Source organism: Nelumbo nucifera, chromosome 6 (genome assembly GCF_055504915.1).
Source record: "Nelumbo nucifera cultivar China Antique chromosome 6, China Antique-T2T, whole genome shotgun sequence".
Taxonomy (NCBI): domain Eukaryota; kingdom Viridiplantae; phylum Streptophyta; class Magnoliopsida; order Proteales; family Nelumbonaceae; genus Nelumbo; species Nelumbo nucifera.
In genome coordinates this window covers 9578481-9592540 of record NC_142654.1, presented here as the reverse complement: position 1 = coordinate 9592540, position 14060 = coordinate 9578481, and the positions used below count along the sequence as shown (strand labels likewise).

Sequence of the window (14060 nt, the reverse complement as noted above, 5' to 3'; positions counted from 1 at the left end):
AGTTGGACCATACCTCTGTGATGATAGAAAACACAGGCTTTTAAGCAAATCCTTTTGGAATCCCACTGCAAAACAGTGAATCAGTTGTAAGAAAAAATTCTAAGAACAAGCTCAGAGAGAGGACAAATGTCATCCTTCCACCGAAAAAAAAATATGACAGAAACGTAGGCTTTTCCATACAAACCTGTCGTGCACCGTCGTACCACCTGCCAGAGTTTGCAACGAAAGTCGTGGAAGATGATTGTGGATCCTTCTCCACTCGAACGACGATAAATAACTTTTGGGTGAGAGAATAATATCGATTTGTGCCTTTAATCAATCCCTCATTAAGGAAGGGTAAGAAAGTAATTTGAAAAATGGGTTCGATCTGAGTGAGACTTAATAGAAGGGTAAAAATGTAAAATCAACTTTTTCATCCCGATTTAATGATGATGACAATTGTCAGAAAACTTAAGGGTACTGCAAGACAATATCTAAACAATAAGGGTATAGTTTGTCAATTTCGTGAATAGTAGGGATAGTTTAAGAGATTTACCCTAAGGCTCTGTTTGGCTTGTGGGATGGGGATGAGAAAAAGGGAATATTCCAAAAATATTCCCTTTTCTCATATTCGGTTTGAGGAAAAGAGGGGGATGGGGTGAGAAAAGTGTGGGATATTAGATCCCAAAATCATGGATTTGGGGTCGCACCAAAACCGTGCGACCCCAGTGGAAAAATGTAAGAAACCACTGTTCATTCTCTCTTTCGACGAAACCAGAGACGACGACACCCTTCCCCGTTCGAACCTAGAAACAGAGCAGTGGTGGCGGCACCCCTTCTCAGCCACTCCCTTCCTCCCTCTCTCCTCTCTTATTCTCTTTCTTCTTTTGGGTTCGCAGACGCAAATCTAAGTTCTGCCATGGTAGAACTCAGATCTGGGTTCGTAGACACAAATCGGAGACACTCCCTTCCTCCCTCTCTCCTCTCTTCTTCTGGGTTCACAGACAGTTGCAGATACAGATCTGGGTTCGTAGACACAGATCTAAGTTCTGCCATGGTAGAACTTAGATTTGGGTTCGCAGACACAGATCGAAGGCACTCCCTTCTTCCCTCTCTCCTCTCTTCTTCTCTTTCTTCTTCTGGGTTTGTAGATACAGTCGCAAACATAGTGTTTTCTTCTCCCTCACCTTCTCATCTCTTCTCCTTGAAATAGTGTTTTCTTATTATTTTTTCATGTATAATACCAAACAATGGAAGAATAAATTTTTACACTTTCCCATCCCATCCCACCTATATCTTCCCACAAAACAAACGAAGCCTAAAAGAAAAGAAAAAAGAAAAAGAAAAAGAAAACACAACGTTGTAGAATTTAACAACACAAATTTTTGAAAAACAGTATTGATTTTGCTATTTCCCACAGGTCCTTACAGATAGGTGAGTTCATTGACAGACAGTAGGTCATCGTGGGATTGCAAAGGATCTGGACCGCCCATACGCCTATACCATCAAGCCCATCGATTCTAGCCCAGATCAATCAGTTGGGCTTGTATATAAAATCCCAGCAGAAATTCAGAGTTGTCTAGGTCCAAAGGCCCAATAAGCTAGGCAACCTGACTTTTATTAAAAACCATATGAATTATCCACCTGACATGGATACTTGTTGTGCCTAAGCAATTAGATTCCAATGTAAAGGTGGATAGCACTGTAGAATCTAGTGTTAAGCTTTCTTCAAAATGATCGAAATTAATTCTTTTTTTTTTTTCGGGCGTGGGTGGGTTTGGGGTTTAAATTATCAGCTGCAAATGGATTAATGGTTTAAAGCCAAAATTTCCTTATTCCCACCAATGTTGTAGATAGGAAAGGGGAAGAGAGGAAGGAAATTGGTGGATGATTATATATAGGTATGCATGTATAAAAAATATTTATTATTATACTTATAAAAATGAAAAATGTTATATATAATATAAGTTCAATTAGGCTTCCAAAGTTTATTGGAGTTAAGCTTAGTTCAAAGCTCGATTTACATCAAAACCGAATTGAGCTTTTGATGAACCAAACTTGAATAGTTTGTGAAAAGTTGAGTTAATATCCACCCTTAATTTCAATATACAAAATGAACTGTTCAAATGGTTTTGCATTATTGATAACTGTAATGTTTTATGTGCAATTAAAAGTATAATATAGGAATTAGCAATCTTTACTATTACTTGACACCTTATAATATAGTTTGAATCATGGTTTTAAAAAATGACACGGAAATGGAATCGTTTTGGCCATTGGTTTTCAAGTCGATGATTCGGACAGACGGCCTGTTCTAATAAAAATTATAAAAAATAAAAAACGATCAAAAACCGTTGAATGGATAGACCGCCCAAGTCAACGGGTCATTGGCTGATTCAATAGTTTTTAGCCAAGGACCGTATTTGAGGTAAAACGGAACTCACAAGCCAAACGATCCAATCATCCGAATCAATAGCAATTCGAAAACCATGATTTGAATGGCCTTTCTCATTATATGAACTGTGTGAGCCCAACAAACAAACAAAAAATCAGCATTGATCCCTTATATTTGGGGGTGGGGTTAGTTAGCCTGTCTCGTTATCAAGAGAGAGTCATGTTTTCTATCAAAGTGCAAGTCCTCAGATAATTTCTTTCCACTTTGGCTACATTTTCTTACATCTCACAATTAGGCTAGCTCCAAGAATTCTTCCCCTTCCTTCTCTACTTGTTTTCTCATCAAAAAGTAAGTACTAGTCTGCCTAACAAAACGTGATATTTGTCATTTCTTCTAGTCGCACCAACTTTTGTTAGTCAGTTTGATTATTCTCCAATCACTAGACTTGCACCTTCTGGCCTTATCTACCATCTTCTTCATTTATTTTTGATAGAACGATACCTGGGATATATATAACTCAAGATAATGGATATTGGGGGTGGTTATGCTCCTTTCTCTCGGGTAGAGCTGGAAAAAATTCCTTACTGAAGTGTCTAGGAAATAAAGGGAGTGATGATGGTATTTGGTAAAGAATATCAAAATTTGCAGTGTGTTTTAAAACCTGACCCGGATGATGAACTGTTTTTCCCTCTGGGTCAATGGCTCAACCATCCGGTCCATTTGGGATGATTGTTCATTGACCAAATAATGGGTTTTTGTTACATAATAGATTAAAAGATAGCTATAACTGATGAGGTATATATAGGCGGCTGCAGATTGGACAGACCCGTGACCCGTCTCATCACAGAGACGTTTGGAAAAGTGGATTTGGCCTTGCAAATAGAGTGATTGTGAGTCCAACAATGAGTCCAAAAGCGGAAAATAAGGGACATGCATGGTCTTCTTAAGTTCTAACCCCATTCATTATAATATATGAAACTATTTGTCATGATAATATTGAACAAATCGTCTCAAGAAATTAAGATGGTTAACATCAACTTTATTCACCTAGCTATCTCCTTCCAACAACTCAAAGGTTGTTGTAATAGACAACAGTAGAAAAGACAATAATGGTAAAGGTTGGTGAGCAGGTCCAAGATGTTAGTCCTAGTGATATGACTAACACCATTAATTTTTTCAATATCCATCCCCCCTCCTTTTTTCTATTAAATCCAGAATTCTGGTTGAGGTTGAATACGTATGATGAATTTAATAATAATAGAGATGGAAACCGAGGTGCATTGAAGATTAGGATCAAAAGATTATCTCAATATAGAATCTCTCCTTGTTTAATTATTTTAATAATGAATCCATGGCAAGAGATTAATTGAAAGTGTATCACCTAGGATACAAAATTAAAGGAATGCATCCAAAGTTAGGAAACAGAGCCAAAAGAAAAGTCTTAGAAAACAACGAGACCGGTCAAGAAATATGTGCAAGAAAATTAAAAATATAATATGAGAACTTAGGAGTATTGGCTCAAATAGTTGATTATTCTATATAGTCGGGATAAGGCATGAATGATGATGATGATGAGTGGCTCAAATAAACATGTTATAAAATTAGAGTAAGAAGATTTGGTGAGCACCAATGAGAAAGTAACCAGTTACAAGTTGAAGGATCTATAACAGTCAGGGGCATGAACCAAAATTGATATGGATTGAAAACTCATGATGAGAAATTACTTGAACATTCACAGTTTAACAATGGAAAGCTTTGGACCCAACTCAGCTCGGGCGTCACTTGGCTGAAATGACTTCCTCTTGCACTGGTTTTTGGCAACTTGATTTTTTCTCCCCGAAACAACTAGGAAATGAAATTTAGAACAATGGGAGCGGAGAGAAAGAAGTCCCAAGAGCAAATTTGAATAATGTAGACATTAGAGTAAACCCCAAAATAAAAATCCAGATTTCCTCCTCATACCCATCTCACAACACTTGCAACTGTGCATTGAGAACATCTCCCAATAAATGAAAACATACAAATACGAGAAATGTTCCTGATGCGTGATTGCAACATGCTATAAGATGGGTGAGAAGGATTCTGTGAGGAGAAAATTTTATTAGAACACATCAAACAAATTATTATTAAACCCATTAATTAGATTATAGCATATAGATGGACATATGCCGGTGGAGAAAGGTATACTACTTCCTCTTGGATGAAAATTCATGTATTCACTATTCGGGCTGTAATTGGGTCAAATTTGAGCAATATTCAGCCATGTTCGAATCTGATCTGTTTATTTAAAACTTAAATCGATCTGGGCAGAATTGGAATCACATCTATATCAGTGGCTGAAATGTGGGCCACTCTTTAGGTCTACAAACTCAATATGCATGTAAGCCGTTCGTCCATCATCATAGAGCCCATGGGATTTTAGGCCCTGTTTGGTTCGTTGGAATAGGGGTCTGGAATCGGAATTGGAATGGGCTATTCTTATTCCAACTGTTTGGTTGGGCGGAATCGGAATCCCATTCTCATTCCTGTTAGAATGACCATTCTCTACCCCTCCTTTGGGAATGAAATCTCATTCCTACTGATTTCCATTATCATTCTCATTTTTGTCTGAACCAAACAGATTATGAGAATAGACCATTCCGATTTTGATTCCGATTCCAGCTCCGGACCAAACGGATACTTAGTTTATTAGTGTTCCTTGATGCTGCTGGCAGGGCCCTCCCTTGCTGGTGATGATTTTTCTCAGTGTGTCAAAAGAAAACTGAATCTAATCTAGGGGTTTTAGATCTGATTTGGATCCTATTGAAACTTGGGTTGTAAATTGAATATATTATTTTTAAAGAAAATGTTAAAAATAAAAAAAAAATAATTATTTTTATTTAATTTTTTGAAAAGCAAGTTAATTGAGCTTGAATCTACTAATTTGTGGGTAGCAAATCAACACTCAAGTTAATTGCATTTAACTAATAATTTTAAATACTAAATTTATTAATCATAAACTCTATATAATTATTTATACATTATGTATGTATATGTGTACGTGTGTATATATATATATATATATATATATAAGGATCATTTACTAAAATACCCCTTATAATTTTATGAATTTACTAAAACCTATCCTATAGCTCATATTTTACTAAAACAGCCCCCTATAGTTTACAACCAATCGATCTTCTATTGAGAATCCTTTGTATTTCTGTCTAAAGATTGTAACATGAGTATATAAATAGGAGTGGAAAATGTTTAAGGGTGTTTTTTTTATTGTGGAAATACCCCTAAAACTTTATATCAAGCTATTAGAAAGAAATTAGGTTTGATTTTTCAGATCTATCAAAAAAATGTGTGGCTTCAACAAAATGAAGAAGAGAGAATAATGGAAGAGAGTTGTTGTTGCCCGTATTGTACTAGGGACAAGAATGACATTTTTATTTTTATTTTCTGTACAGAAAATTTAAATTTGTATGAAGGGATATTAAGGTCAAAACTGTCATTTTCCACTTCTATATATAGATATAAGGTCAGTTAAGTAAATTGGGGTGTTAAATCCACAAAACGCAAACTATAAAAGTAGGTTTTTATAAACCCACAAAACTAGTGTTAAAAGGGTGTTTTAGTAAATGGCCACGTAAATAAGTATATAATCAATGTGCATATTATAAAATTTATTCCGACCCGAATCTTAATAAGTTTCCCTTTTCATCCTTGAAATTTGATTTAAATGAAAGGTTGGCTTGATTTATTTGACAAAAAGTGTTAGACGTGGTTTTGAGAAATAAAATGGGCCCTTCAAAGTTCACACCCTTGGCCTTGGTTGTTTCCTACAGAAGTCATCTCCTCCAAATTCCTACGTGGCAATTTGATGAAGCATGAAAGTGATCCAGGTAGTTGTACTATTAGGGGCATCATCAATATGTATTTAATCCACATCGAACTCTTCAATTCATATCAACTCAACCCAAAACACCTCAACTTTGTCTAGCTCCCTCCTCGCACAAAGCCATGAAAGTGCAGACGAGAAGCTCCGAGCTTCTAAAGCCAATCTATGAGAGTAATATTCCTCCCTCAAACGCTCACTACATTCCACTCAGTGTCTTCGACAGGGCTACATACAACATGAATATAGCTGTAATCTATGTGTATCGCCCACCAACCCCACCAAATGCAACGATACAACAAGGGCTCCAGAAGGCCCTAACGGAGTACCGTGAGTTTGCCGGCCGGTTGGGTACCGGCGACAATGGCGACCCTGTCATTCTGCTCAACGATGAAGGCATAAACTTCATTGAAGTATGGGTGGAGTGCACCCTTGATGAGAAAATCCCACTTAACCCATCGGCGCTACTAAGCCTTCATCCTAGCGTGGAGGGGGTAGATGCTTTGCTGCAAGTTCAACTCACGAAGTTCGCTTGTGGGTCGTTGGTGGTGGGGCTTACATCCCACCACCAAGTTGCAGACGGCCAAGGGACGAGCAACTTCTTGGTAGCCTGGGGGCAGGCTTGCCGAGGCGTCGAGATGAGCCCACGCCCATTGCACAACCGAACCATCTTTGTTCCTCGAGAGCCCCCCTTGTTCCAGTTCGAGCACAGAGGGGTTGAGTTCACTGACACGACGCTGATCAACAACAAAGCATATCCACCTCTATCTAAAGCTTTAGTCGGAGATCTCATCATGCACAAGGCTCATCTAACACTGGAGTTTTTAGACAAGCTCAAGGCTGAAGCTTCTTCTTCTTTGGCAAACGGCGGTGGTAAGCCTTACAGCATGTTCGAAAGCTCGGTTGCTCATCTTTGGAGGACTGTAACGAAGGTTCGTGGGATTAGTGGGTTTGAGAGGACACAGATTAAGATCTCAGTGAATGGTCGAGCAAGGCTGAGGCCGCCTGTTCCCAATGAGTACTTCGGGAATTTGGTGCTCTGGGCATTGCCAAATGCTAGGGTGAAGGACCTGCTGCGCGAGCCTTTGTCCTTCGCAGCAAAGCTGATCCACGATGCAGTTGGCAAGGTGAACGACAGTTATTTCAAATCGTTCATCGACTTTGCATCAAGCCACAGGGCGGAGGAGGAGGGTCTGGTTCCAAACGCAGACGCCGATGAATTGGTTATGTGCCCCAATTTGGAGGTGCATAGTTGGCTAAGGTTTCCATTCTACGACCTGGATTTCGGTGAAGGGGGTCCTTGCCTTTTCCTGCCATCTTATTTCCCTGTAGAAGGAGAGATCTTTCTTGTCCCTTCCTTCACGGGAGATGGAAGCATTGACGTGTTTCTTTCTTTGTTCAGAGACAACTTGGCTTACTTCAAACAGTTATGCTACTGTTTACATTAGTAGACCATGATCAGTCTCGCTTATACTCTCAAGCAACTTAATACACCGCCTCTTAAAGATGTCAAAAACTAATTTTCTTCCTTAGTTAAGTTCAAAGTTCAAACAGTTATATATTCTTCTTCTTCTCTCTCTGATCATGTTTTTTTCCCTTGCCTCAAAGGCAAAGTTTGATTGAAAAGTGCTCAGAATACAAACAAAGACAACCACCACTGAAAAAACAAATACTAGATATGTACACTGCATGCAACCCAAAGACAGATTAATCTGCTGACCAAAAGAACAAAGTAAAAACTAAGCACCCTTGGATTAAAACTCGTGAGATCTCTGCAGACAGCGTTTGGGGTGTAAGATTAGGCCTAGTTAGGGACAATCCTGGCCTAACCGACCCTCTCCCCAGACCAAGGACTGGAGAGAGAGAGAGAGAGAGAGATTATGTATTATTTACGGGTCTTGGACCAGGATCAGGTTGGTTTGGGTGCAAAGGTCTTAGAATGGTCCCCTTCTCATCCCCAGGTCATATAGGAGCCCTAAAATCCCAGCCCAACGTGTAGAACAAAAGAATAAAAAAAATGCAAAAACATAGTTGGACCTGCCCAAATTGCAGCATGCATGCTTGTTATCATCATCCATATTTCTAGATATTTAAGAGAATCCAATACTTGGTAGGCTAACTAACCCTTATTGGCTGATCCTGAATCTAAGAAGTACGTAGAACATTTTTTAGAGGAGGGAAAAACAACAACAATAGTATTGAGTTGGATATTGAGTGTTCAACAACTGATCAGGTTGGGTCAGGGATGACCTCAGTTACCCCACCACTCCTACTATTGCTACCTAACCTGACCTGACTTGCAAATTGCAATACTCCTAGTATTAATTGCTTGAGTTGATCGGTAACATTGTGTTTGTTGATGGAAGTCTAATAATCAATACCAGGTTTTGGTGGTTTATTGATGTTGAAAATGGTATTTTTAAGCCAATATTCAACGAAAATAACAGAAGCTACGTTCTATTGTACGTGGATATGTATGTATTAGCCTTGTTATTCCAACATACACGATACATGCATCTTGGATATTCATGCCGATGAAGTTTCTATGAACAGTTTGATTGCCAATCCATTAGAGTTAACAATTAATGTTTTCTCTCAATGGCCAAAAGGCTGATGCTAGAGTTTTCAATTATAGAGAAGACCACATGGTTTATTATAGAATTGGAAACCATCCGGCATTACATAGATCGGGTAGTGATTTACAGAGTTGGAAACCATCCGGCATTACACAGATTGGATGGTTTATGACAATTTTGAATCTTCAATTGCAGTTGTAAATCTTCAATTGTAGTTTTGAATCACATCAATTACTTAAACAATGAAATACAAATAAAAAGAAACAACAAACAAAAAAATAAAATATGTAAAATCTCTCGAGCCAGTTAAAAAGAGTTGGAGAAACAAGAAACAAGAAAAAAATAAAGGGAATGGGACCCCAAATCGAAATTAGAAGAAGAAACCCCTTCCTGCTAACTCTGAAACTTGCGAGAAGATAAACAATCAAACAGTAATTTCAAACTCGAACTTGGAGAATGGGACCCCAAATCACTCGAACATGAACTTGGGCGGAGAATGGGATCCCAAATCGCTTGAAATCGAACTTGTATGAAAAATGGGACCCCAAACCACTCGAACCCGAACTAGGAGGGATATTGCTTTTAAGATGGAGTTTTCCCAGCCAGCCACAATTTGAACCGATTGAGTTGATGCTTCCTGGCCAGATGGAATCGATGCTTCCCAATCTGAAGTCGTTTGAATGGATGGAGTCGTTGCTTCTAGTCAACCACAGTTTGAATGGTCGGAGTCAAACTCAAACTTGGAGATGCTTCCAGCCAGCCGCAATTTAAATAGATGGAGTCGAACGAACAAAAGATGAATACTCTTTGGATTCGGTGGATTCAGTTTTTAACAAAAGGGTAATTTGTCCTAAAAACTTTATGTTTTCTCCCACTCACTCAATTTGCTATTATTTTTAAAACATAACTGAAATTGTCAATCACCAAACTTGATATTTTTTTTTTTCAAAAAGTCCTATTATGATAGTGTAATAGTGTAAAGATTGTTTGTCTTGTAATAAAAATTAATGTCTGATAGGTCTCTTGGAGGTATTAAAAATTTAAGAGAATCCCGGAAAATCGCGCATGAGGGGAGTTTCAGATAAAAAAGCCCCTTAGAGGTATTGAAATTGAAACTACAACTTACATTATTATATGATATAGTTGATAGAGAGATAAGCAAGTAGTTGTTAACAAGGGGGTCAATACTAGAACTGAAAATGAGTGTGGGAGGCAGCAAGTTGACAGCGTTATAATTTCAACTTTGGTGAGCAAACGAATCTTTCACATCCTGTCTAAATCGAAACCAAACCCAATTCCACCAAGTCAACTGATTAGGTTGCTTGACCTACTCAGTGATTCCTCAAATCTTTTTTAATTTCTTGTGCAAAATTTCCTACTTAATTATTCTTGTGTTTGGTTGCAATGCAATTTAATTTTATTTGTATTAGTAAAAATGTATGAAAATGCAAATGAAAAAATGTAAATTCTTGTTTAATTTTGTTTTAGGTTTTACTTTAATTATTCTGTTTCATGTCTTAATTTACTTCATTTGCATTAGAATCAAATAAAATAATTTAAAATTTGAAACAAAAAATAAGTTGGGATTTACGTTTAAATCATTTGCATTGTTATAATTTTGCATCAGTACAAATTTATTTGTATTGCAATCAAACACAGCCTAAGAAACAAATCTGAAAACGGGATGACGGAGGATGAAGAAGAGTCACCAGTCACCACCAACCGCAGAAATCCAGAAACCAAAAACAACAAAGACGTCATAAAATGTGTGTGAACTTGGGACTGGACTAACACAATAAGCGGTGCAAATGTGATATGTATATATACAAGGGTTCTGTTTTGAAATTTGAGCACTTTTTAGCTCTTGGAGTGCCTTTGTTATCAGTGGTGTTAGGTCTTAGCCTCTTAGTCCGTTTGGTTTATGGCAATAGAGGTCCGTAATTACAGAATGCCCTATTTCATTTCTAGTTGTTTGGTTGGGCAGAATGGGATTCCGATTCCCATTTCTGGCAAAATGGCATTTCCCCACATTTGAGGGAATATCCATTCTGACCTCCCCATTGTCATTGGGATGAGAATCTCAGGGTCCATTTGTAGAGGTGTAAAACAGGCCGTGTCGTGGGCAGCCCGTACAAAGTGTGGGCCGTGTTGTGCCAGCCCGTGGGCCGTCTTGGGCTATACCGCCCCCTAGGGATAACTTGGGGGTCGGCCCATGCATCGGGCCAAAGTTATTTATTTAAAAAAAAAAATTGACAAAAAAACTTAAAATTTTAATTTTATATGAACTTTGATGTATAAAATTGCTTATATATACAATAATTAAATAAATTAATATAATAAAATTTTTAAAATTATTTATTTTATTAAAATATTATATACTATATATTATTATATAATTATAATTTATATAATATTATATAAATGTATATAAAATATATATGGGCCATGTCGGCCCAGCTCATGGACCTAAAACCCAGGCCTAGCTAGCACGGCCTGCACGATCGTGTCAGGCCTGGCATGGCCTGTGGACCGTCGTGTCGGGCCATAGGTGGCCCGACCTGATTTACACTATCCATCTGGTTCACAATTGAAATTGAAATCAAAATCATTCAGACTCTGAAATGGAATAGTCTATTCCCATATCTGTTTGGTTCAGACAGGAATGAGATTGATTTCATTCTCAAAGGAGAGGCAGGGAATGGCCATTTCCTCAAATGGGGGAATGCCATGGAAATGGAATCTCGATTCTGCCCAACCAAACAGTTGGAATTGGAATAGCCCATTCCAATTCCGATTCCAGAGCCCTATTCCTACAAATCAAACAGTGTCTCATTCTAGTTTACCCAACCCCAATCCTCATTGGGAATTGGGAATGATGCATATCTTATGAAATCCAATTCGATCCGATTCCCATCTGAACCAAACAGGTGGAAGAATAGATGATTTCGATTTCGATTTCGATTTCGATTTTGATTCCGATTTCAATTCCAACCGCAAATCAAACAGACGCTTAATAGAGATGATGCTGGCATGGACTACCCTTGAAAAACAGTTTTAATGCCTACTAGAAATACTACGTCAAACATTCTCCATCCAAGAAGCTTCTATTTTGAAGCTGCCAAAAACGCCATGACAGCCAAATACTACGTCAGGCTCACTCTTTTCAGTGTTTCAACAGTCTCTCTCTGGATCTGTCTCTCAAAAAAGAAAGAAAATTGCTAAAATGCAATAGAGCTATATATATCCTCTTTGTGAGGTTGTTTGCCGGGGCAACTTCGGATGGTGTAGAGAATAGGAGCTGCCGCTCTGCCGGCCAGATTAGACCTCGGACTACTCAGAATACGTGTGGAGCTGGAGCAGCTCTTTAACTGGGACCCATGTAAGAATAATGAGTCCTCTACCTTGACTTTCCTGTATCATTCAATCTATTTGAAGAGACTATAGCTAGAGAGAGTGATAACAGTGAAGAAGAGTCGAAGAAAATGCCTCCTTCTTCTGCATAAAACCATCAACTGTTAGACTTGTGAAACGTGAATTAATTCTTGACTTCGACCTGGCTACCATCCCAGGCAGATGGTTTGGGTTAGAAACGGGTTCTAATTAGTCCTAACCAACTCATGTCTGGGATTGATCTCACACGGTTCCATTGACCTCATGACCATTGGTTCTACTAGTCAGTGAGAACGTAGTTGACCATAGACGTGAGTCAAGGCTCAGCTCCATTTTTTCACTTGTTAATCGAGCCAAGCCGATACTTGGCCCTGGCCCGGTCACTTGGCTCAAAACGTACCCTAGGTTTTAGGTTTTACCACATCGGGTCAGTTGGGCTGAGTTGCATCCATCCATATTCCTAGGCAAGAGCATTGCTCAGTTTCTAGCATGCACGACGCTGGACTAGCTAGCTAGCATCCGTCCTCTTAATTAGAAAATCTAGTTTAAATGGTTTGAAAATCTTATTTTGAATTTGAGATTTGATATAATCGAATCAAATTAGAATAATTCGATTATTTAATCGGTCAAATTCGGCCATGACCTGATTCGATTAGATAAATATCACAATTTGATCTATTATTTAATTCTTATATATAATATATAAAATGTTTAAATGTCTTATATAATTTATATATAATAATTAAATTATATAAACAATTTATATATTTTATATATATAATATTTATTAATTATCTAATATAATTAATTAATTGAATTCAGATCGAATCAAATATTTAAATATTTAATTGGATTCAAATTCGAATATTAATTTTCTCTAGATTGATCTATTCCCCTCTCCTTATTTGGTTTGAGATGAAATTGGAATTGGAATTAAAATCAGAATTAACTTGAACGGATTCTTATCCGCCATTCCCTCAAATGAGAGAATACCATTCCACCAGAAATATTGGAAATCAAATTCTGATTCCTATCAATAAAACAGTCGCAATCAAAATGGTCCATTCCGATTCTAATCCAAACCCTATTTCCGTAAACCAAACAGATCTTAGTGTTGAGTTGGGCCTCAACGTTATATAATTAGCTTTGATGATATAACAAACATACATATACACCTCGATATATCGGAACCTGCATATCAAGTGTTTGACTAATCCTTCATATTTTTTTAGTTTTTTTTTTTTCAAAATTTTACAAGGGGCTGGTATTAGCAAGTCATACCCCTGATGTTAAAATTCTAATTACCGGACTGGACACAACCATTTTGGCCACTGGTTCTCAGTTCAAATGGTCTAATTGTCAGGTACGAACGAACGATCCATTCTGATTAAAAAATAATAATAATTAAAAAATAATTAAAGTGAAAAATGGCTAGAAACTGTTGTCTGGGTCGACAGTTCGATCGCCCGAGTCAGTGGGTTGCTGACCAAGTCAATGGTTTTTGGCATAGGAACAATTTTAGGGTGAAATGAAACAAGTTGCATGATCGGTTCCCAAGTCAACCGGTCCAGCTGTCTAGTTTGAACGGATGGCCCATTCTGATTTAAAAAATAAATAAAAATTAAAAAATAGTTAAAATAAAATGGCAAAAAACTATTGCCTGGGTCGACAGTTCAGTTGACTAGGTCAATGGATCGTCGACCAAGTCAATGGATTTTTGGCCCAAAAATGATTTTAGGGTGAAACGGAACCAGTTGCCTGACCGATTCCTAGGTCAACCGGTCCAACCATTTAGTCCAGTACGGTATTCAAAACCATGCTTTGTATATATGTGTCATAA

The 14060-nt window shown here is 37.8% G+C and overlaps 1 protein-coding gene across 1 annotated transcript; it reads left to right on the top strand.

Annotated features, from left to right (window-relative positions):
• Window positions 1–6314: 6314 nt before the first annotated feature.
• LOC104591297 (agmatine hydroxycinnamoyltransferase 1-like) lies at window positions 6315–7830 on the top strand. The gene has a single exon (XM_010250105.2). It carries the CDS (start codon window positions 6380–6382, stop codon window positions 7700–7702), a length of 1323 nt encoding a protein of 440 aa, XP_010248407.1. The 5' UTR covers window positions 6315–6379; the 3' UTR covers window positions 7703–7830.
• Window positions 7831–14060: the final 6230 nt, after the last annotated feature.